We start from the raw sequence: 23,701 nt of genomic DNA, 5'->3' as shown, positions 1-23,701 counted from the left end.
AAGGCCGGGCATGGTGGCGCACGCCTTTAATCCCAGCACTCAGGAGGCAGAGGCAAGTAGATCTCTGTGAGTTCAAGGCCAGCCTGGTCTACATAGTGAATTCCAAGACAGCTGGAGCTACAGAGAGACCCTGTCTCAAAAAGACCAAAAAAAAAATGTGGTCAATACTATAAGAGAATATTTTTCAGCCATAAAAAGGAATGCAAAAGTATTACATAACACCACATAGACAATTCTGAAAAAATTATATTAAGTATAAGAGGCCAGGCACGAAAGGCTACATGTTATATGATTCCACTTATATGAAATATTCAAAATAAGGAAATTCACAGGGAAAGAAAGTGGATTAGCAGTTGTCATCGGCTATGGGAAGAGAGCAATGATGGGGGCGACAGCTTTAATGGTCTAAGGTTTCTTTTCTGAGGTGATAGAGACATTTCGGAACTAGATAGTGGTGATGACTATACAACATAGTGATTATACGAAAATTCAAGAAATTGTACTGCTCAAAAATGAGAATTCTGTCAGGCATTGTGGCACATGCCTTTAATTCGAGGCAGAGGCAGGCAGATCTCTGTGAGTTCAAGGCCAGCCTGGTCTACATAGTGAGTTCCAGACCAGCTGGGGCTACAGGGAGACCCTGTCTCAAAAAAACAGAGAATTCTATATTATATGAATTATATTTAAATTTTTAAAAAACATATTACAAGCGTTCCTCTGGACCATGAAGAATCACCTCCTGAAGGACTTGCCCTCCTACCATAAACTAGAAAACTAGACAAAGCACAGGAAACAAATGTTTTTTCAGAGACTGGGCAACATATGGTGCCAGATTGTGGTTCGTGAAGGGAATAGAACGACTGATTCCCACCCCCACCATCTCACGGACGCAGCTTCCACAAAGCAGCCTGAGTGGGGACCTGAGCAACACCCAGTGATCTCAAAGAGTCAAAGTGGCTAAAAAGGCAATCTGGGATGCTGAGGCAAATCAAATCTCTAGAAAAAGCACTGAAAAAGGAGGAACCATGAAAAGAAAAGGGCTCTAAAATCTGCATAAAGGTCTCTTTAAGAGTTCAGTTAAGCCAGGAGTGGTGGTGCATACCATTAGTCCCAGCACTCAGGAGGCAGAGGCAGGCGGATCTCTGTGAGTTCGAGGCCACCCTGGTCTACATAGCAAGTTCCAGTTCAGCTGGGGCTACAGGGAGACCCTGTCTCAAAAAGACTTCACTTAAGTAAGACTGTGCACATATTAGATGACATCACAAGACTTTAAAAAACAACTACACAAAAGTGTAAAGTAAACAATTCCCAAAGCTCTAACCTCAAGGGCTGGAGCCAGAGCTCAGTGTTAGCATGTGTAGCTGCCTAGCATGAGGAAGGCTCTGGGTTAACTCCCCAGGGCCACAAGGAAACCAAAGCTCAAGACTTAGTTTCTACCAGCCAGAGTAGAAGCACCTTTCACGAAACAGACTGAACACACAGAAAAATGAATACATGCTCCAGGAGAGTCAGACCTTAAGTAAAGGCTAAATTGGCCTAGGAGTAAAGTGCTCTAGGTCTGCCCTTCAGAAGCTTCAGAAATACCTAGCAAGCCTTAGCTAGCTAGCAAGCTCTAGATATTTGGGAGGCTGAGGCAGGTAGATGTTATCTAAGCCCAGGAGTTCAAGGAAACCTGAGAAACATAGCAAGACCCTGTCTCAAAAGAAAAATTTACTTGCACTAAACAAAGTAAACTGACCATGTTCAGCATTCAATAAGAAATGATCAGACATGGAAGAAGCCAAAAAAAAAAAAAAAATGGTACCGAGGGCCAGCAAGATGGCTCAGTGGGTAAAACTACTTGCTGTGCAAGTCTGATGACCTGAGTTCAATACCCTGAACCCATGTAAAGGTAGAAGATGAGAATTACATACATCACTCTCAGACATACACTAATAATAATAAATGAAAATTTTACCAATAATCAAAGGGGAAAATTAGTGAATAGAAAGAGACCTAAAATGATGAAATCAGTGGACAATGACTTTAAAATAGCATGGGCTGGAGAAGTAGCTCAAAGGTAAAACACTTGCCTAAGGTGTACAAGGCCCTGGGTTCAATCCCCAGCAGCGTACACAGATGAAACCAATATAAGAAAACTGAAACCCATCTTGTACACAAACATAGATGGAAGACTACTTAATATCAGTAAACCAAGTTGGACAACATATAAAAAAAAGACACTACATCCAGACCAACTAAAATGTGTCTACACAGAAAGGCTACTTCAACCCGCACAGAGACTGCAATTCAGCACATTCACACTATGGGGAAAAAAAAGTTTCATCTCATAAATATTAAAAACATCTGTGACTAAACACATAGCTGTTTTTGTTTTTGGTCTTTTTGAGACAGGGTCTCCCTGTAGCCGCAGCTGGCCTGGATTCGCTATGGAGACCAGGCTGGCCTTGAACTCACAGAGATCCACCTGCCTCTGCTTTAATCCCAGTGCTGGGATTAAAGGCGTGCGCCACCATGCCCCACCTGTTTTTGTTTTTTAATTATTTGCAAACTATTAACAAAATGAAATTTCCTCACACAGATAAAAGACTTCTTTAAAAACCTAGAGTTTACACTATACTTAATAATAAAAAGACTGGCCTGGGGATATAATTCAGTGGTAGAGTGCCTGTTTAGAATGTACAAGGCCCTGGGTTATGTCTCTAGTACTGGGGAAAAAAAAAAAACAAACCTTCAAAGCCAGATAAAGTGGTGCATATCTGTAATCCCAGCATCTGGGAGGCTGAAGCTGAAGTATGAGCCTAAATTCAAGGCCAACCTAGGCTATGCAGTGAGTTTCTAATAAGCAGGGCTACAGAGACCATGCTACCACCGCCGTCGCCTCCGCCTCCGCCTCCGCCTCCTCCTCCTCCTCCTCCTCCTCCTCCTCCTCCTCCTCTTCATCATCATCAAAATACTGAATAGTCCCTCTTATGACTGGGAACTCAGAAGAATGCCCCCCACTTTTTATATTCAATACTGTATTGAGGGGTTCTAGTCAGTGTGATAAAACAAGAAAAAGAAGTAAATGGCAGATGGATTGGAACTGAGGTAAAACTGTATCACAAACAAGTTATTACAGGCTAAATTGTGTCTTCCCACCCCCACCTCCAAATTCCTACGTTGAAATCCTAACTCCATAGCTCAGAATATGAATATATTTGGTGACAGAGTCTCTAATGAGGTAATTAAGGTAAAGATTAGGTCATATGGGTGGGCTTTAACCCAGTGTCTGGAGTCCATGTTAGGAGATTAGAACACAGATACACAGAAGGACGTCCATGTGAAGACACCAGAAGACTGCCATTAACAAACCAAGGAGATGGGCTTTTGAGGAAACCAATCCTGACAGCTTATTTAGCTCAGGTTTCTAGATTCCAGAATGGTGAGAAAATGCCATCTCTTCTGTTAAGTCCTCTCGACTTTGGCACTTTGTTACTGAAGCTTAAGCAAATTAATACACAATAAAAAGTGAATTTAGGCCAGGTGTGGTGGTGCACACCTGTAGTTCCAGCACTCAGGAGGCAGAGGCAGGCGGATCTCTGAGTTCAAGGCCAGCCTGGTCTACATAGTGAGTTCCAGGCCAGCTGGGGCTACAGGGAGACCCTGTCTCAAAAAGACCAGAAAAACGCACAAAAAACTTGAATTTAGTAAGGTCAATAAACAAAACGTAATTACTTCTCTACAATAATGATGCACAACTGAAAACTGAAACACAAAGAAAAAGAAAACTGAAATTTTAAATTAGGCCATTCACAATACCATCATAAACATGAAAAACAGGATAATTTTAATATAAGTAGGAAACAACTAGAAAATGAACTTTAATGCTAGGCATGGTGGTGCGCACCTGCAATCCAAGCACTTGGGAGGCTGGGGCAGGAGGATCACTTCAAGTTTGGGGCCAGCCTGGATTATATAGTGAATGTCGGGCCAGCCTGGGCTACACAGCAAGACCCTGTCTCAAAAAACAAGGAAGAAAGGAAGGGAGGGAGAGCTGTTATCGTTTTCCTATGTTTTAAATAAAGGAATATTGGGACCACCCCACCACCACCACCACCACCTTTTTAAGACAGGGTCTCACTACGTCACCCTAGCTGGTCAAGAACTCACCATGTAGACCATGCTGCCTTCAAACTCAGAGATCTGCCTGCCTCTGCCTCCCGAGTACTAGGATCAAAGGCGTGTGCCCCTACATCTCCCCTTTTCCTCATCGCCCCAACTCCATCCCTATTTTAGTGACAATGAAATGCTATCAGAGATAGTACATTTCAGAAGAAGCCAAGAAGACTGAACGCCACACAGCCCATGAGGAAAGGCCTGCTACCTCAGCGAACAGGCACAGTTCCTCAGAGCTTCAAACCTGGACTCAGACGTGCAGAGTGCGCCTGGAAAATGTGTGCAGGCTTCTATAGCCATTGGCTTGTCATGCTAACACCAGAATGAAGCTCACTAAAAATCTCTTCCATATAATAGAGATAATGGCTCCTTACTTCCTCTTTTATGCTGTCCTCTTTTCCTGCTGTTACCGAGGCCTGGTTTCAAAGCAGGAAGGAGGCTATGTCAGTATGAAGTCGCCCTGAAAGCAGGGTGGAAGTACTTCAGACTGATTAAGGCCAGCGTGACGCCCCTAGCAGGCAATCTCACTCTGGCTGAATTAATCATTCCAGACAGGGTCTCACTGAGTCACCCTGGTTGGTGACAGGGTGACACTGTGTACCCTATCAGCCCATGCCAGCAGCCAAAAGCAAAGGAAGGAAATGAAAAAGTGTGCACATACACACAAAGAGAAAAGACAAACTACAATCCACTTGTCTCATGAAGAGATGACATTACAGACAACATACAAAGACCAAGCTTCAACTATACTGGCATTTATGAGGAATATAATTTCAAAACATACCAATCTTCCTGCCCAGCAAAAAGTGACTAGCCAATATTGACACTTTATATTTCTGGATTTGCTTGTTCTTTGTGGTGCTGGATACTGAACCCAGAGCCCTACATAAGCAGGAAAGTATGTATCCTACCACATCCTTCACTCTCATGTTTCTAAACTCTACCCCACTCTCCACTCCCACAGAAAACGAAATCATCTTGCTTTGAAATATAAGGGGAAGGTATGTTTTAATGGTACACCAATAACTCTATATGTTGATATATATTTGAGTATCTAACGCATACATATGACCTTATTTAAGCACTAAAAGTCAAGCTAGTTACTTAAAATGGGTTATACAATTCTCTACAAAGTCCAGGCTATCCCACAATCTGAATTTAAATATTATTAAATAAATATTATCATTTAAATAATTAAATAATAATAAATATTATCAGTTCTCACCCAGATATACAAAAGCATGTGGTTTCTAACACTTCTACACCTACATATCTATCTCCACCATATTCTAACACCCCAAACCCAGCCTTACCATATGGACAGTGGCACAAACCTATAATCGCAGCATGTGGAGGCTAGGGCAAAAGGAGAAGGAAAAAAGAGGAAGAGGGGTGAGGAAGGGAGGAACTGAGAAAGGATTTTGCCAGGCATGGTGGAGAGTATCTGCAATCCCAGCACCTGGGAGGCAGAAGCAGGAGGATCAGCAGCCTGGGTTACATCTTGAACTCAAGATCAGCCTGAGCTATATGAAACCTTGTTAAATAAATAAACAAATAAATAAATAAATCATCTTTGAAATTGTTTTTTACACAAAACATTATTACTGGGGCTAGGAAGATGGCTCAGGGGTTAAGAACACGTACTGGTCTTCCAAAGGATGAGCTTGGCCCCACACAGTGGCTCACTGCTGCCTGTAACAGAAGATCTGGTACCCTCTTATGGCTTTCACAGGCAGTAGCACACACACAGCATACACATACATAAATACATATAAAAATCAAAAAATAAAGAACTCAGCCAGGCGTGGTAGTGCACGCCTTTAATCCCAGCACTCAGGAGGCATAGGCAGGTGGATCTCTGTGAGTTCGAGGCCAGTCTGGTCTCCATAGTGAATCCAGGCCAACTAGGGCTACAGGGAGACCCTTCCTCAAAAAGACCAAAAAAAAAAAAAAAATTAAAAAAAAATAATAATAAAATAAAAAAAAGAAAGAACTCAAGTCTCCTAAATCACTGACACCACCACAACCATCAGAGATAGCTTTCATCTAGCCTTTTTATTTATTTATTTTTGAGACAGTGTCTCATGTTATCCTAGGCTGCCCTCAAATTCAGTAGGTAGCTGAGAATGACCCTGCCTAGAGCTGGGATGGTAGTCCACATCACACCCTGCTTATGCAGTGCTCAGATGGAACCCAAGCTTTCTACATTATAGGAAAGCACTCTAACAGCTGTGCCACGCCACCCCCCTGTCCCACCCCCAGCCCATGCAGTCTTAATGCTCTAGACAACACAACTTTAACCTGGTCAATAGCAAACACAGAAGGACTACCACTCATTAACAGTTTGTTATGTATCAGGCACCATGCTGAATACTGTATCTTGTTTAATTTTTCCTACAGTCCTCCCAAGCTGTAAAGACGAGACATTCATTTGCTCAAGTGCACAGAATAAGGACTCCATAATCCGACCTTAGTCAATCTGCCTCAAAAAAATCAAAGGTATCAACCACTGTTCTATTTCATTCCAAATGTTTTTATTAGTCTCTTTCATTATAAATTAAAGAAAGCACAGCGTGAACACACATATGCCAAAAGAAAAGCGAACTCTGACCTTTTGTTTTTGGAAGGGGAGGGAAAAGCCAGGGAAGTGAACTCAGGGCCTTACACATACCAGGAAAGCACTCTAGTTCTAAGTCAGAGCCACAGCCTGGCCTCACACCTCATACAAAAATAAAAATTAGTTGGATTACATATCTAAATATAAAACAAAAAACAAAAAGAAGGGCTGGAGAGATGGCTCAACAGTTAAGAACACTGGTTGTTCTTGCAGAAGACCCGGGTTCAAATCCCAGCAACCACATGGCAGCTAACAACTGTCCGTAACTCCAGTCCCAAGGATTCCAACAGCCTCTTCTGACCTCTGTGGGCACTGCACGACACAGGTTCACTTACCTACATGCAAGCAATACACGCATACACATAAAATAAAAATAATAATTTTTTTAAAAAAGGAAAACAAACAAAATGACCCAAGTTCTGAAAGAAAGCATAAGAGAACCTCCCTATTTTGCAGTTATGCAAAAAAGTTCTTAGACACAGTATCAAAAGATCTATAGTAGAAAATATTTATAGTTGCCAGGTGTTGTGGTGCACACCTGTAGTCCCAGCACTTGGGAGGCAGAGGCAGGCAGATCTCTGTGAGTTCAAGGCTAGCCTGGTCTACATAGTGAGTTCCAGGACAGCTCAGGCTACAGGGAGACCCTGTCTCAAAAAGACCAGAAAAAAAAAGAGAAAGAAAAAGAAAATATTTATAGTTACACAACGCCCTCTTCACACATATGGTACACTAACATACATGCAGGCAAAACACTCACACAATAAAATATTGTGGACATGGCAGGACTGCTTCACTCATGAGTTCACAGGAGCTATGGTTGCCTGCACAAGATCAAACCAGTCAACACTCCAGCACAGAGTTGGTGGGGAGGCTCATGAGCCCCCAGGCCAGCTGAGGACCTACTAACAAGTTGATGGCTGCTAGGGGAGAGAGTCAGCTTTCTTTAGAGGTGTGGGCCCTGGTAGGCTGACCATGGTCCAATGGATGGCCCTACACCCACGCATGGAATGGGCATCACTAATTGGTCTCAGGCAGTTATTTAAAAAAAAAAAAAAGAAGTGGTTGGGAGGGGGAACTAGGGAAATAGGTGGTGGATCTGAGAAGAACTAGGAGGAGGAGGAGGGGACAAGCATGATCAAAATAAACTATAAGTACATATGAAATTTAAGGAATAAAAATAGTATATTAAAAAAACCCAGAGCTAAAAAGTTAAATGCAATTTATGAAGCAATACTGATCATCTTAATGTATATAAAGCTCTTCCAAACTATTTTTTTCAAGAAAGGGTCTCACTATGTAGCCCAGGCTAGCCTGGAACTCACCATGTAGACCAGGCTGGCCTAGAACTCACCATGCTATGAAATTTAAGGAATAAAAATAGTATATTAAAAAAACCCAGAGCTAAAAAGTTAAATGCAATTTATGAAGCAATACTGATCATCTTAATGTATATAAAGCTCTTCCAAACTATTTTTTTCAAGAAAGGGTCTCACTATGTAGCCCAGGCTAGCCTGGAACTCACCATGTAGACCAGGCTGGCCTAGAACTCACCATGTAGACCAGGCTGGCCTAGAACTCACCATGTAGACCAGGCTGGCCTAGAACTATGTAGCCCAGGCTGGCCTCAGACTCACAGATCCGCCTGCCTCTACCTCCCCAGGGCTGCACTTCTTCCACCACATCTGGCACCAACATTTTTTTTTAAATGAACACGCCAAAGAAACAGGGGCTAAGACATCAAGAAATAAGACTTAGGTCCAGCATAGTCACGCCTGCCTACGATCTCAGCACTCAGGAAGAAACCAAGTTCAAGGCCAGACACAGGAAGGTACAACTCTGACTCAAAATCAGCAATAACAATAAAGAAACAAGAATTAAATATATGAAAATGCCTTATCTCGCAAGTAAACAAACAATAAAGCAATTAGCTAATTTTTTTTTTGGTCGAAAGGATTACAGAAAAAAAAAAATATCATTGAAAAAAATAACACCCAAGAGGGCTCAGTGGTTAAGAGCACAGAGTGCTCTTCCAGAGGATCCAGGTTCAGTTCCCAGCACCCACATGGCAGCTAACAACTGTCAGTAACTTCAGTTCCAGCAGATCTAATACCTTCTTCTGGTCTGTGCAAGTGTATGCATATGGTTCATATGCATACATATGGGCAAAGCACTCATATACATAAAAATTTTTTTTTAATTTTTAAATGGTGGTGCATACCTTTAGTTCCAGCACTTGGAAGACAGAGGCAGGCAGATCTCTGTGAGATCAAGGCCAGCCTATTCTACATAGTTTGTTCCAGGCTAACTGGACCAAAAAGCAACCCCCCCCCCCCGAAAAAAAAGAAAAAAAGTAGGGCTCGAGAGTTGGCTCAGCAGTTAGGAGCACTGGCTGCTCTTGCAGCAGACCTGGGTTCAGTTCCCAGCACCCACATGGTGGCTAACACTCATCCATAACTCCAGTTCCAGGGAATCTTACACCCTCTTGTGATCTGTGTGGGCATTACATGACATTGATGTATTTACATATATGCAGGCAAAACACTCATACACATAAAATAAAAATAAATGAAAAAAATGTTAAAGTCACACCTAGGATCCCAGGCCCAGCCTTTCCCCTTTCTCTGTTTTCTTATCCAAAAAGAACTTCCTGCCACCAGGGCAGAAACTGGCCCCACTACCCACAGTGATGGACTATAACCCCAAACCAGCAACCAGAACAGATCTTTTCTTTGTTTGTATTTTATGTGTATGAATATTTTGCCTACATAGATGTAAGCATATCTGTGTTGTGTAATGGCAGAAGAGGCCAGAAGAGGACGCTGGAACCCCTAGAGCTGAAGTTACATACCATGGTTAGCTGCCATGTGGGTGCTGGGAACTGAACCAAAGCCCTCTGCAAGAGCAGCCAGTGCTCTTAACTGCTGAGCTCTCTTTCCAGCCCCAGACCTTTTCTCTTAAGTTGGTTCATGTCCAGTTTCTCAAGTGGCTATAGAGCTTTGGTAGTACAGCATGCAAACACCTTCAGGATGCCCTGCTGGTCAGTGTTCCAGCCAGAAGCAACCCCTTCCAGGAGCCTAGATCCTCTGCTTTACTGAGGACTGGGAAGAAATTCCTGGAGAAGCACCTTCAAGTACAAAGTGATGGATAACTACCTCCAAGCCTCAAGAAGATCGTTTTCTCCAGCCAAATGACCTTTAGGTATTTCAGACCTTCTCTGAGGCCTGATCCTCCAGCCAAAACTCTACATAATCTAATGATTAGGATAGCAAATGAAGGAATAGTGCTTTAAAATAAATGGCCTAGTTCTTTTGCTGAAGTACTTTAGATTAAGATAAACAAAAGCCTTACCACAAAATTTACTAAAACCCACCTTTTCTATAAGTGAAATACAAGTGCTGCTATAGCTGGACTGTCAAATCTGTTTTATTTTCTGGATATTTACACATTACTTTAAAAAGTTAGTACTTGTGGGGCTGGAGAGATGGCTTAGTGGTTAAGAACACTTGCTGTTCTTCCAGAGGACCTTGGTTTGATTCCCAGCACCCACATGGCAGTTAACAACCGTATGTAACTCCTGCTTCAGGGAATCGGACAACCCTCTTCTGGTCTCTGCTGGCACTGCACACATGTGGTGCACTTATACACATGCAGGCAAAACACTCACACCCATAAAATAAATATGATAAAGTATATTTTTAAGTTAGTATTCATAATTTGCATTTCCAAGGTTTTTATACAATCATAATATTTGTTCTTATAGATTTATAATTATTAAAATTAAGGTGAGAAAATATAAAACTAGGAGAGAAAGAACAGGCTTTACTAATCAAATGATACCCTGATTTTCTAAATGTCACTTCTAAATGAGAAAAGTGTTTTAACACTAAACTTGGGAGTTTTTTAAACTATTTGTGTATGTGTGTGTGTCTGTGTGTGCATTTGTGTCTGTATGTATGTACCTTTATGTGTGTGTCTGTGTGTATTTCTGTCTGTGCGTATGTCTGTGTGTGTCTGTGTGTATGTATGTCTATGTGTGTGGTGTGTCTATGTATATGTATGTAGGTGTGCATGCCACAGGGGAATGCGGAGGTCAGAGGGCAGCTTGTGGAAGTCAGCTCTCTCGTCCATAGGCCCCCACCCCATCAAACTCAGGTTGTCAAACTTGGCAGCAAGCAAAATGTTATACTGTGTTATATGAAATAATTTTTTTTTTAAGTTTCTTTTTTTTTTTGGTCTTTCTGAGACAGGGTCTCCTGTAGCCCCAGCTGGCCTGGAACTCACCATGTAGACCACACTGGGCTCGATCTCACCGAGATCCACCTGCCTCTGCCTCCCAAGTGCTGGGATCAAAGGTGTGCGCCACCATGCCCTGGCTTAAGTTTCTTTATAGTTGTGCTTGTACCTTTAAGAAGTGCTCCATTATTTCACATCTTAAAAAAAAAAAAAAACTGGCTGGACATGGTGGCGCATGCCTTTAATCCCAGCACTTGGGAGGTAGAGGCAGGTTGATCTCTGTGAGTTCAAGGCTAGCCTGGCCTACATGGTAAGTTCCAAGACAGCTGGGGCTACAGGGAGACCCTCTACGCAGAACACTGCAAATGGTTAACAAGTAACATCAGAGCATTACAACCTAACCGTTGACCTCACAGTGTTCTAGTGCAGGATGTATCTTTGAGTTCATTTGGAACATCTCAAGGACACTTCGTTAGCCTTAGCCTTTAACAGCGGCGCTATCCCTCTAGCCCTTCAAGGACACTTTGTAAGAGTCTGAAAAGCCTACAAAGGGGGGCTGGAGAGGTAGCTCAGGGGTTAAGAGCACTGGCTACTCTTGCAGAAGACCAGGTTCAGTTCCCAGCACCCACATGGCAACTAACAAGCATCCGTAACTTCAGATCCCAGGGGATCTGACACCCTCTTCCGGCCTCCTTGGGCATTGCACAACATGAGTACACTTACATGCAGGCAAAAACACATGTAAAAATAAATAAATAAATAAATAAATAAATAAATTGTTTTTTAAAGCTTGGAAATAAAACTCCTACTTCATTCACCATTTCCTCTGACAACAACAAAAGGAGAAATGGTATTGGCTAAAGAAAGTGAATCTATAGGAAATTCTATTTTGGAATACAATAGCCTATAAACTTTCCTGAAGTTAATTTGGATAAATATACCAAAAATTCTCAAGCACACTGACTCCTTTGCCACTTCCAGAAATTTAAATAAAAAACTAATCAGACTAATCCAGAAAAATGTATGCAGACTATTCACAACAACATTATTAATGGTAATTTAATAAAAAAAAAACAGAAGCAGTACAAAATAGGTTAAGTAATTAAACAGCCACATAACAGACTACATAGTAGCCATCAAAACACCAAGTTATCTGAGCCAGGTATGATGTCATATCCTGTCATACCAATCACTCAGGAGGCTGAAGCAGAGAACTGTTTGAATCTAGGAGTTCCAGAATAGCCTGGCCTGGACAACATAACAAAAGCCTGATGAGAGAGAGAGAGAGAGAGAGAGAGAGAGAGAGAGAGAGAGAAAGTGGGGCGGAGGGAGGGAAAAACAAGTCATCTGAAATCAAGCGTTAACACTTTAGTCATGACTTGTCATTTCATATTTGACTTCCAAATGCAGATGACAGACTGAGGCTTCTGTTAGTGACATTCAGAGCTCATGATACAATGCTGTTTCAGACAAAGCAGAACATAAGAACATATATACACCAATTTGTTCTTGCTTTTGGTTTATTTTTTGAGACAGGGCTCGGTATGTAGCCCAGGCTAGCCCCAAATTTGGAGCGCCTTCATTTTCACTCTCCTAAGTGGTGGGATTTTAGGCATATACCACCATTCATGGTAGTGAGGTGGGAAATGCAGGATCTGTAATTACTTTATGAACTTTCTTTTTCTTTTTTTTTTTTCCTTCTTTCTTTTTGAAATCAGACTCAGTATTTAGCTCAGGCTGACTTGAATTCTAGATTCTCTTGCCTCAACTGTGGAATGCTGTGATTACCAGGTGTATACTACCACACCTGGCTAAAACTTGTTTTCTAGTTTGGATTATCTCTATTATCCTAGTCACAAGAATTTCACAGTTACAAGATGCTTCTATAAACAAATTTATCTTTATTCACAATACTAATCCCAAATGAGCCATGACAGCCTGAAAGGAGATCAACAGATAACAGCACTACATTCACACCTCTGCCCAAAAGGCACAATATGGAGCAGGGTCTATGAAGGAATGGCCTGTCATGCTGGGCATGGTGGTACATAACTGCAGTTCTAGCACTTGAGAGGTGTTGGCCAGAGGATCAGGAATTTAAGATCATCCTCAGCTACACTGCAAGTCTGAGACCATCCTGGGCTTCATGAGATATTATCTCAAAAAATAAAAGTGGGGCTGGGGAGGTGGCTCAGTGAGTAAGGTGTCTGATTTCTGGATCCCAGAACCCACACAAAACATGCTATGGCAGGCACCTATAACTACAGCCCTGCTGGGTAGGGGCAAGACAAGAGGATCCTGGGGGCTTGCTGGCCAAACAGCCTAGCCAAAACGGCTAGCTCCAGGTTCACCTTGAGACCTTGTCTCAAAATATAAGGTAAAAAATAGTAAAGGAAACACAGTCACCAACTTCTGACCTCTAGAATGAGGTACACACATACACAAACAGAGTTTTTTTTAAAGAATGACCTTTTATAACTCTTATAGAAACTTAAGATTCGGGGGGGGGGGGGCTGGAGAGATGGCTCAGTGGTTAAAAGCACTGAACCTGGGTTCAGTTCCCAGTACCCACATGGTGGCTAACAACTATACATAACTCTAGTTCCAGGGGATCCATGCCCTCTTCTGGCCGCCGTGGGCATTGCATGACACAGGTATGCTTACATACATGCTGACAAAACATTCATACATATAAAATAAAAATAAATAAATAGCCGGGCGTGGTGGTGCACGCCTTTAATCCCAGCACTTGGGAGGCAGACGCAGGCGGATCTTTGTGAGTTTGAGGCCCTGACTCCTTCAAATTATTCTCTGTCCTGCACATATGCACACTAAAATAAAATAAAACAAAATAAATAAATAAATAAATAAATAATTTTAAAAAGAAACTTATGATCAGATATGTCCATATTCCTCTGTTGGAAGTATGAACCATTTTCATTTTACATTTCTCCTTCTGTTCTCTCCTTACCATGGAGCACTTCTCCAGCACTTCCTCTTGGAACTTCAGAAATCTTTCCTGAACTTCAACTTCATTGAGAAAAAAGGCAAGGAAGTGAGTGAAGGGCTGCCTTCTTCTAAAAGTGTCCAGAAGAACATCAATTCGAGTTCGGGCTGAAAGGACACCGTTTCTGTGCTGGCCAGTGATCACTGAAAGCAAAACCAAAAGAAAGGGTCAATAGGCTCATCTGGATAGTGTCTCTAGGGAGTCCATAGGAAGGTTCTGGACATGTATATATGAATCTGAACAAGGAACAGACCAAGGCAAAGAAAACTGCTACTGAATTTAATGTACTCAGAATGAATTTGAAAAATATATATCTTGGGGCTGGGGAGGTGGCTCAGTGGCAGCACAAGCATGAAGACCTGAGTTCAAATCCCTACATAAAAGCCAGGTGCAGCTTCAAGCCCAGTGCTTGGGGGCAGAGACAGAAGGAGCCCAGGGCCTCTCTTGCCAGCCTGTTTAACCAAATCAGCAAGTTCCTGGTTCAGCAAGAGACCCTGTCTCAAAAACTAAAATGAAGAGCAATTGAGGAAGACACTTGATGTCATCCATTGACCTCTACGTGCAGTTATACACCCACACCAATTCACACACCACAGCGCACACACAGACACACACACACACACACACACACACAAACACACTCACTCACACTCATTCACTCCCTCACACAAGAGTATTTTGACCAGGCATGAAAGCACATGCCTACAATCCCAGTTGGGTGGTAGAAGCAGAAGGATCTGGAGTTAAAGGCCAGCCTCAGTTACATAGTGAGTTTAAGGCCAACCCGGGCAACATGAAACCCTGTCTCAAAAAAAAAGAGGAGGGGGCTGGAAAGATGGCTCGGCAGTTAAGAGCACTGGCTGTTCTTTCAGAAGACCTGGGTTCAAATCCCAGCACCAACATGGTGGCTAGCAACCTCTAGTTCCAGGAGGGATGGGCAGTGAGATGGCTCAGCAGGTAAAGACACTTATCACCAGGTCTGAGGCTCTGAGTTCAATCCCCAGAACCCACATCGTGAAAGTGAGAACCAACTCCTGGGGCTTGTCCTCTGACCTCCATACAGGTTTACTGCACTTCGTACCCACACATATACACACAAACATACACATAATAAACAAATATGATAAAAATTTTTAAAGGTTAGGTGTAGTTATACACACCTATAAAAAATAAGAAAAATAAATGAATGAATGAAGAGAAAGTAAGTCACAAACATAATTATGAATACTGAGTCTCACCAATTTCCCCCTCTTGTCCAGGTTTAGGAATGTTAATAGAAGTTTTCGTCTCTGTTTCTATTTTCTTCTTGGTATCACCTCTCTTTCCAACTATATGCCTATAATAAGAAAAAATATAGAAGTAGATTAAGTCAAATAGTCTAAAACAAGGAATCCCATCATGTGTAATTCCTTATGGCCAGAGACACTCCCTAACATAAAAACATATTTCAGCAAAAGTTCAGTACTTGTGGAGAAAATTACATTCCTTAGCTCTACAGAACACGCTCTCTTTACTTGCTGGCAAAATAATGTCCTGCTGCAAATTCAACCTGTACACAGAAGAACCAGGACCACCATCTGCCTGCTTCAGATCAGATTCAAAATCTAGGTCTCGGGGCTCAAGAGATGGTTCAGTGGTTAAGAGCACTGCCTGCTCTTGCATGGGACCAGGATTCAGTTCCCAGCACCCACACGGCAGCTAACAACCATCTGTAACTCCAGTTCCAGGGGACCCAACACCCTCTTCTGGCCTCCGAGGGGAATGAACAACATGGGTGCACTTTATACATGCAGGCAATACACTCATACGCATAAATTTAAAAATAAAATTTTTAGCCAGGCATGGTGGCCCATGCCTTTAATCCCAGCACTTGGGAAGCAGAAGCAGGTGGATCTCTGTGAGTTCAAGGCCAGTCTGGTCTACATAGTCAGTTCCAGGCCAGCTGGGGCTACAAGGAGACCCTGTCTCAAAAAGACCAAAGAAATAAAATAAATTTTCAAAATCTGGGTCTTCAGTACAACAAAAAGAAATCTGACACAGCCTCAAAAGGCACTTTTAGCAAACAACAGGTTCACAGTTTGAAGCAGAAATTTGTCCACTTTAGAAAACAAATTAACTGCAATGTAAGGTCAGCCTAAGGGAATCACCTTGATTAATCAAATAAAGGTAAACAGCTTAGCAAAGCAAGCAAGCTTTGCCATTCAGATAGCTTGTAAAGCACAGGAAAAGACAGGCATGGCGATGCACACTGGGATCTCAGCACTGAGGCAGGAAAATTACTAGTTCAAGGCTAGCCTGGCCTATATACTGAGACCTTGTCTCAAAACAAACAGGATAAAAAGGGTACAGGAAGTAAACATGTGGCCCTCAAATTAAATTCAGCATATATGCATTCTGTTCAGGAGATTTCACCACAAATAGTATATTACATTATTATTAATATTATATAAACATATAATTGGCAGGTTCTGAAATATTAAAAATCTGATGACTCATAACCACCACAGGCTGACCTCATTTTTGACTAGCCCCTTCGGATGGGACAAGCTCATCACAATCCACATCACTCCTTCCGAGCTTTCGTCTACCCCATTTCAATCATTTAATACTGACTCATTTGTATCACTTGCCTGGGCCTCTAGTATAAATAAGCCTGGCAATCCAAGGTTATCTTCTGGAACCCATAGTAATTAGATGTGCTAAAGTGAATGAGACTACCAGATCCCAGGAGAGAAGTTTTAGGGTCTATAAAGCACTATGAGACCATCATAGGACTATAAAGTTAAGGGAAAGAACTCCAGTCATCAACATTATTTCAACTTCTATGATTTCAGTTACACACCCAATACCCAAAACTATTCTTTGGGGGAAGGGTCCTCCAAACTGAACCTGAGGCCTCACACATGCTAAGCATATACTTTACTGCTGAGCTAGACTTTAGTCCTTATTCAATTGCTTTTACGTGGAATAACCAAGCCTAATTATTTCTATTAGTAGCTACTGTTGCAAACCGTTTTTTTTAATATTTTATTATTTTTTTTATGTGTATATGTGTATTGTCTGCATGTAGGTAAGTGCACCCATGTCGTGCAATGCCTGTGGAGGACAGAAGAAGCTGTCGGATCCCCTGGAACTGGAGTTACGGACAGTTGTTAGCTGTCATGTGGGTGCTGGGATTCAAACCCAGGTCTTCTGCAAGAACAACCAGTGTTCTTAACCACTAAGCCATCTCTCCAGCCCCAACAAACCAGCTTTTTAAAACAATGAGATGTTGGGCTAGAGATAGAGTTCAGTGGTAGAGCAGTCACCCAGCATATACAAGGACATGGGTTTCATCCCCAAGTATTGCAAAATCTTGACCCAAAGAAGCATAAGAAATAAAATAAGAAACCTTCTAGCAGGCATGGTGGAACACTCCTGTAATCTCATCAGTTGGGAGGCTGAAGCAAGAGGATTCTGAGTTCCAGGTTAGCCTGGGCTATGCATGACGTCCCTGTTGGAAATAGGGTAAAGGAAAGAAAAACAAAGAAAACAAGAAATCTTCCCAGTGAATATTAACTACTAATTAGGATTTAGCAGAACCAACATCAATCTAACATGCAAGTCACCTAGAACATAATAAAAACTTAGAATCTATAGAATTCAAAAGAACATCATTAGGGTTGGACAGATGGCACACTGACTGTTCTTACAGAAGACCCCAGTTCAAATCCCAGCACCCACATGGCAGCTAACAACTGACCATAATTCCAGTTCCAGGGGATCTGACAGTCTCGTCTGCCTGCCTCGGGCATTGCACGACACGGGTGCACTTACCTACATGCAGGCAATACACGCATACACATAAAAAAATAAAAAATATATTTAAAAAAAGATCATCATTAGAATTAGACAACTAAGGAATTTTTAACACAACTTAGGCAGTAGCACAGATTTACACTGATTTTTTTTTTTACAGGAAATGAAAGAGGAAACGCTTTCCCTGATGGAGTTTGAATGCACATGATTCCATATTCATAGATCTCCTTCCAGAGTGGACCTGACTCATATGGCATAACAGAGAAAAGCCACAATTATCTATGGACCTCTTAGACTAGCTTGTCTTCCCAGCTGCAAGCCCAAAGAAGCCAATTAGCCACTGACAGTATGTTATTAGTAGTTAATGTTGGGAAAATATGGGAATGTGTGCACATGAGTACAGGCTGAAGTGATCACAAAGTTTATAAGCAATTTATGAAGATGACCCTGGAGGGCCAGGCATGCTGATGCACACCTTTAATACCAGTACTTGGGAAACAGAGACAAGTGAATTTCTGTGGGTTCAAGGCTAGCCTGGTCTGCAAAGGGAGTTCCAGGTCAACTGGAGCTAAAGAGAGACCCTATCTAAAAAACAAGAAGAGGCTGTAGAGATGATAGCTCAACAGTTAAGAGCACTGGCTACTCTTCCAGAGGACCCAGGTTCAGATCCCAGCACCTACATGGCAGCTCGAATCATTTATAAACTCTAGTTCCAAGGGATCTTACACAACCGCTCCCGAGCCTCCACATATAGACAAGCAGGAACACATACATACACATAAATAAAAAATTAAAATAAATAGGGGCTGGAGATGGCTCAGAGGTTAAGACCACTGGCTGCCCTTGCAGAGGACCCAGGTTCAGTTCCCAGCACCCACCTGGTGGCTAATAACCTTCTCTAACTGCACTTCCATAGGCTATGACTCCCTTTTTTTGGCCTCCGTGGGCACTTTGCACACATGGCACACTTACATGCGGGGAAAAACACTCACATACATAAAATAAAGCAATTTTTTTTTAATATTTTATTATTTTCATTTTACACGTATGTGTGTATTGCCTGCATGTAGGTAAGTGCATCAGTGTCATGCAATGCCCACAGAGGACAGAAGAGGCTGTCAGATCCCCTGGAACTGGAGTTACGGACAGTTGTTAGCTGCCATGTGGATGCTGGGATTCGAACCTGGGTCTTCTGCAAGAACAGTCAGTGTTATTAACAGCTGAGCCATCTCTCGAGCCCCAAGCAAAATATTTTTTAATCTGTGTAAACAAACAAACCATAAAGATATCACTGAAGAAACACCTTAGTCTTGATAAGTACTGTGCTGGATAGCTTTAGTGTCAACTTGACACACCTGGGTTGAGGGACCAAGCCAGTAAGCAGCATTCCTCCATGGCCTGTGCTCCAGCTCCTGCTTCCAGGTTCCTGCCCTGAGTTCCTACCTTGGGCTCCTTGATGAACTGTGACCGGGTAGATGTAAGATAAACTCTTTCCTCCCCACGTTTGTAGTGGTCAGAGTGTTTTGTCACAACAATGAAGAGACAAACTAAGATAAGCACTAAGAACTAATGGAACATATTCCTGCCTTCAAGAAGATCTCCATCATGGGGCTGGAGAGATGGCTCAGTAGTTAAGAATACTGGTTGTTCTTGCAGAAGACCTGGGTTCAAATCCCAGCACCCACATGGCAGCGAATAACTGTCCATAACTCCAGTCCCAGGGCATCCAACAGTCTCTTCTGACCTCCACGGGCATTGCACGACAGGGATGCACTTACCTACATGCAGGCAATACACGCATACACATAAAATAAAAATAATAAATAAAATTGTTTTTAAAAAGATCTCCATCTCGTGGAGAACAGCACATAAATACAGTCTATAACAAATGCTACAAAGGGCAAGTAGAGGAATTATGAAAACACACAATAGGATGTCACTGTGATTGGCAGGCATGACTGGTGGCAAAGCAAGCTTCCCTAGGGAGGAAAACAGCTAGGTGAAAAAGAAGAAAGACAAAAGTATGGCCTACGCAAGAGCTCGAGGAGCATGGCCCATGTAAGACGCTGAAGAAAATCAGGTGGGCTTTCTAACCTGAGCACAAAGCAAGAGAAAGAGTCACATAAGCTGGAAAAAAAAAAAGCAGAGACAGTTTGGTCACTATTTTAATGGACTAGAATTCCATCTCCAGTGGAAAACAAGTGACAGCTTTTTTTTAATGTTTTATTAGAGAGAGAGAGAGAGAGAGAGAGAGAGAGAGAGAGAGAATATACATGATATGTGACTGGGTACACATGCCATCATGCATTGCATGAAGGTCAGAGGAAAGCTTTTGATGGAATCAAACCAAGCCCCCCAGGCCAAAGTGGATTCAAACTAAGTCCCCCAGGCAAAAGAAAAATTGTACAAGGAAGTAAAAAGAAAAATTACTCTAACTGCTGAGAAAGAGCTGACCTTTTCATGCACCTTGCACAAGCTGGAAACCACCCGAAAAATTCCCCCCTCCTGCTTCTGCTTTCTGGCTCAGTAGTCGCTTGTGGTTTGTGGTTTTTGCCTTTATAAGCAGCCTGTAAGCTGAGCTCGGGGCTTCTCCTCTCCGAGTGAGGCAGGAGCCCATCTGCGCAAACAATTAAAATCCTCTTGCTTGTTGCATCTCCTGGTTTGAGGACTGAGTTATTGGGGTGCGGCCTCCCGTGAACGTTGGGTACCCCAGAGTGGGGGTCCAACATTTGGGGGCTCATCCGGGATCCGGTCGCCCCCAGACCCATTTCCTCAGACCAGCAGGAGGTAAGGACAGGCGTCTTGTGGTTTGTCTTGGTCTCAATGTCTGTCAGTTATTTCCTGTTCTGGGAACGTTCCGTCTGAACATTTGTGCCTGTACAGGACCTGTAAATCTGTATTCTGGGAATCAGCGGGAGTGGCAGACGTGCCCAGGGACCCCTGGTTCCAACACTCTGATCTTAGTGACCAGAGTGGTCTGAAGTGGGGAGGACAGCGTAGTTTTCCTCACCCTGGGAGAAGAAGGGAGATCGGCTTGGCTACTCCCCTCCCGATCTGTAATTTCAGTTTTGAGTCAAGAAGCCGCGGCAAGGATTTTTGTTTTGCGTTTGTCTGTATTTGTACTTGGGGATCCTGAAAGTAAAAGTGGTGAGTGCAGTGCGTGTCTGGGTGTAAGAAGGACCGGTCCACACGAATGTGATTCAATGTGGTGTATGTGTGTGCTTGATGGTGTGTTAATATCTTAAAAGGGGAAGGTCTGGTTTTGTATTTTTCTCTACGCTATTTTAAACCTTCCCTTCCTTCTTCTCTTTCCTTTTATTCTCGGTCTAAGTCTTCGCGAGGGACCATTAAAGGCGAAAGAGCAATTGAGGTTTTCTGGTCAGGGCCACTCCCTGATGTAAGCCAAAGGCTCTTAGCCCTCTTAGCGGACCCCGACTGCCCACACGGGTGGAGACAGGACGGTTTTTTCTGTATCTCCCTCTCCTCTCCATCTCTCTCTCTCTGGCCACTGAAAAAGCCCCATGGGCACGGGTCGAGCAAATAAGAGCCACAGGGCGCTCGCCGCTAAAAGACTCCCGTGAAAGGATAAGGGGGGTCCCAGGCGTGAATCCCAGATAAATTCACGTCCCCCGCAGAAGAAAAACTGGGCAACGATAGGTACTCGTCCACAAGCACACTCACTGGTCACTATTATTTGGAGTGGCATCTCATCTTCATCTCTCTCTCTCCCTCACCTCTCTTCTGTGACCACTACTATGGGTCAATCACTAACTACCCCCTTAAGCTTAACTCTAGAATACTGGAAGTCATGGAGCGGGCTCACAATTTATCAGTGGAGGTCCAAAAGAAGAAGTGGCAAAGTCTCTGTTCCTCTGAGTGGCCCTCTTTTGAAAAGGGGTGGCCAAGGGATGGGGCTTTTGACCTTGCTACTATCTTGCAGGTTAAGGAATACATTTTCCACCCAGGACCACACGGACACCCAGACCAGGTGGCCTACATAGTCACCTGGGAAGATTTGGCCCGGAACCCCACACCTTGGGCATGGCCGTTCCTACCTCCTCAGGGAACCAGAGAAACTGATCAAGGGCCCCTTACCCCTTCTGCTCCCCCGAGTCTCACTTCCCTCCTGCCCCTTCAGTCTTCCCCTGAAAAGAAGCAAAAGCCAGTCCTCCCCGAGGACCAAGCCTCCCTAACCCTCCTTGATCCTCCACCTCCCTATCCACCTGCGCAGGCACCTCCACCCCAGGAACCTCATCCCTCTCCTGATTCCACCGAACCCGACCAATTCCCCCCTCCATCTAGCAGACTCCGCCTGAGAAGGAAAAGAGGGGGCCCCTCTGATGGAACCTGGACTGCCCAGGTTTTTCCCCTCCAAACTATAGGAGATCAGATCCAGTACTGGCCTTTCTCAGTCTCTAGATCCAGTACTGGCCTTTTTCAGCCTCTGACTTGTATAATTGGAAGACTCATAACCCCTCTTTTTCTCAGGATCCTCAAGCTCTAACTGCTTTAATAGAGTCTATTCTCCTTACTCACCAACCCACCTGGGAGGATTGTCAACAACTCCCCCAGGCACTCCTAACCACAGAGGAGAGACAGCGAGTCATCCTAGAGGCCTGGAAAAACGTCCCCGGGCAGGATGGGAGACCCACTCTGCTCCAAAATGAAATAGACAAAGGATTTCCTCTGACCAGACCTAACTGGAACCACAAGACTGTGGCCGGTAGGGAGCGTCTCCGTCTTTATCGCCAGACTCTGATAGAGGGTCTCAAAGGGGCCGGAAGGCGCCCAACCAATTTGGCAAAGGTACGTGCTATAACCCAGGGGGAAAATGAAACCCCTGCTGGGTTCCTAGAACGCCTGATAGAGGGATATCATATGTACACCCCTTTTGACCCCACGGCCCAGGAGCGTCAGGCGGACCTTATTATGGCCTTTATAGGACAATCAGCTCCTGACATTCGTGGTAAGCTCCAACAGCTAGAGGGCCTTCAGGGGTACTCCTTACAGGACCTAGTAAGGGAGGCTGAGAGAATCTATAATAGGAGAGAAACATTAGAGGAAAGAGAGGACAGAATCAGAAAAGAACAGGAAGCTAGAGAAGATAAGAGAGAGAAAAAGAGAAATAAAGAGTTAAGTCGAATTTTGGCCACAGTAGTCCAGGGAGCAGGACCAGGTAGGGACCTGGGAGACAAAAGAAGACCCCGAGTGGACAAAGATCAATGTGCTTACTGCAAGGAAAGAGGACATTGGGCTCGAGAATGCCCAAAGAAGTTAAATAAACTACAAAAAAAGACAACCCCAGTCCTGACCCTAGGAGACTAGGGGAGTCTGGGCCAGGAGCTCCCCCCTGAGCCCAGGGTAACTCTAAAGATAGGGGGGCAATTGACTACCTTCATGGTAGACACAGGAGCTCAACACTCAGTTTTGACAACAACCAAGGGACCCATGAGTTCCAAAACAGCCTGGGTCCAAGGGGCTACTGGAGGGAAGAAATATAGGTAGACTACAGAAAGAAAAGTGGACCTCAGTACAGGACAAGTCTCTCACTCGTTCTTACTGGTCCCAGACTGTCCATATCCCCTCCTTGGGAGAGATTTACTCTCCAAGTTAGGAGCCCACATCCACTTCACTAAAAAGGGATCCACTGTACATGGAAAAGATGGAGCTCCATTACAGGTATTAACCCTGCGACTGGAGGATGAACATCGGTTGTATGAGGGACCGATAGCAGAAACCCCTGGTATATCCAATTGACTAAATAAAATCCTTTTAGCATGGGCCGAGACAGGAGGCCCAGGACTGGCATGCAATCAGCCTCCAATAGTGGTCACACTAAAACCATCTGCAACTCCGGTCTCAATCAGACAATACCCTATGAGCAGAGA

The 23,701-nt window shown here is 43.4% G+C and overlaps 1 protein-coding gene across 4 annotated transcripts in view; it reads right to left on the bottom strand.

The window, feature by feature from the left end:
* Positions 1-23,701, bottom strand: part of Ascc1 (activating signal cointegrator 1 complex subunit 1) — a 123,862-nt gene that overhangs the window by 90,356 nt on the left and 9,805 nt on the right. For all 4 annotated transcript variants that reach the window (XM_017799038.2, XM_008836636.3, XM_017799036.2 and 1 more), the window contains exons 4-5: positions 15,254-15,351; positions 13,980-14,158 (exon numbers count right to left, since the gene is read on the bottom strand). In XM_017799038.2, coding sequence (XP_017654527.1) covers positions 13,980-14,158; positions 15,254-15,351 — 277 coding nt within the window. The remainder of the gene's footprint in view (positions 1-13,979; positions 14,159-15,253; positions 15,352-23,701) is intronic.

This window comes from Nannospalax galili, unplaced genomic scaffold (genome assembly GCF_000622305.1).
Source record: "Nannospalax galili isolate Female #2095 unplaced genomic scaffold, S.galili_v1.0 scaffold1437, whole genome shotgun sequence".
NCBI classification, from domain to species: Eukaryota; Metazoa; Chordata; class Mammalia; order Rodentia; family Spalacidae; genus Nannospalax; species Nannospalax galili.
Note: the sequence above shows the minus strand (reverse complement) of the source record. Positions and strands in the feature narration are given on the sequence as shown.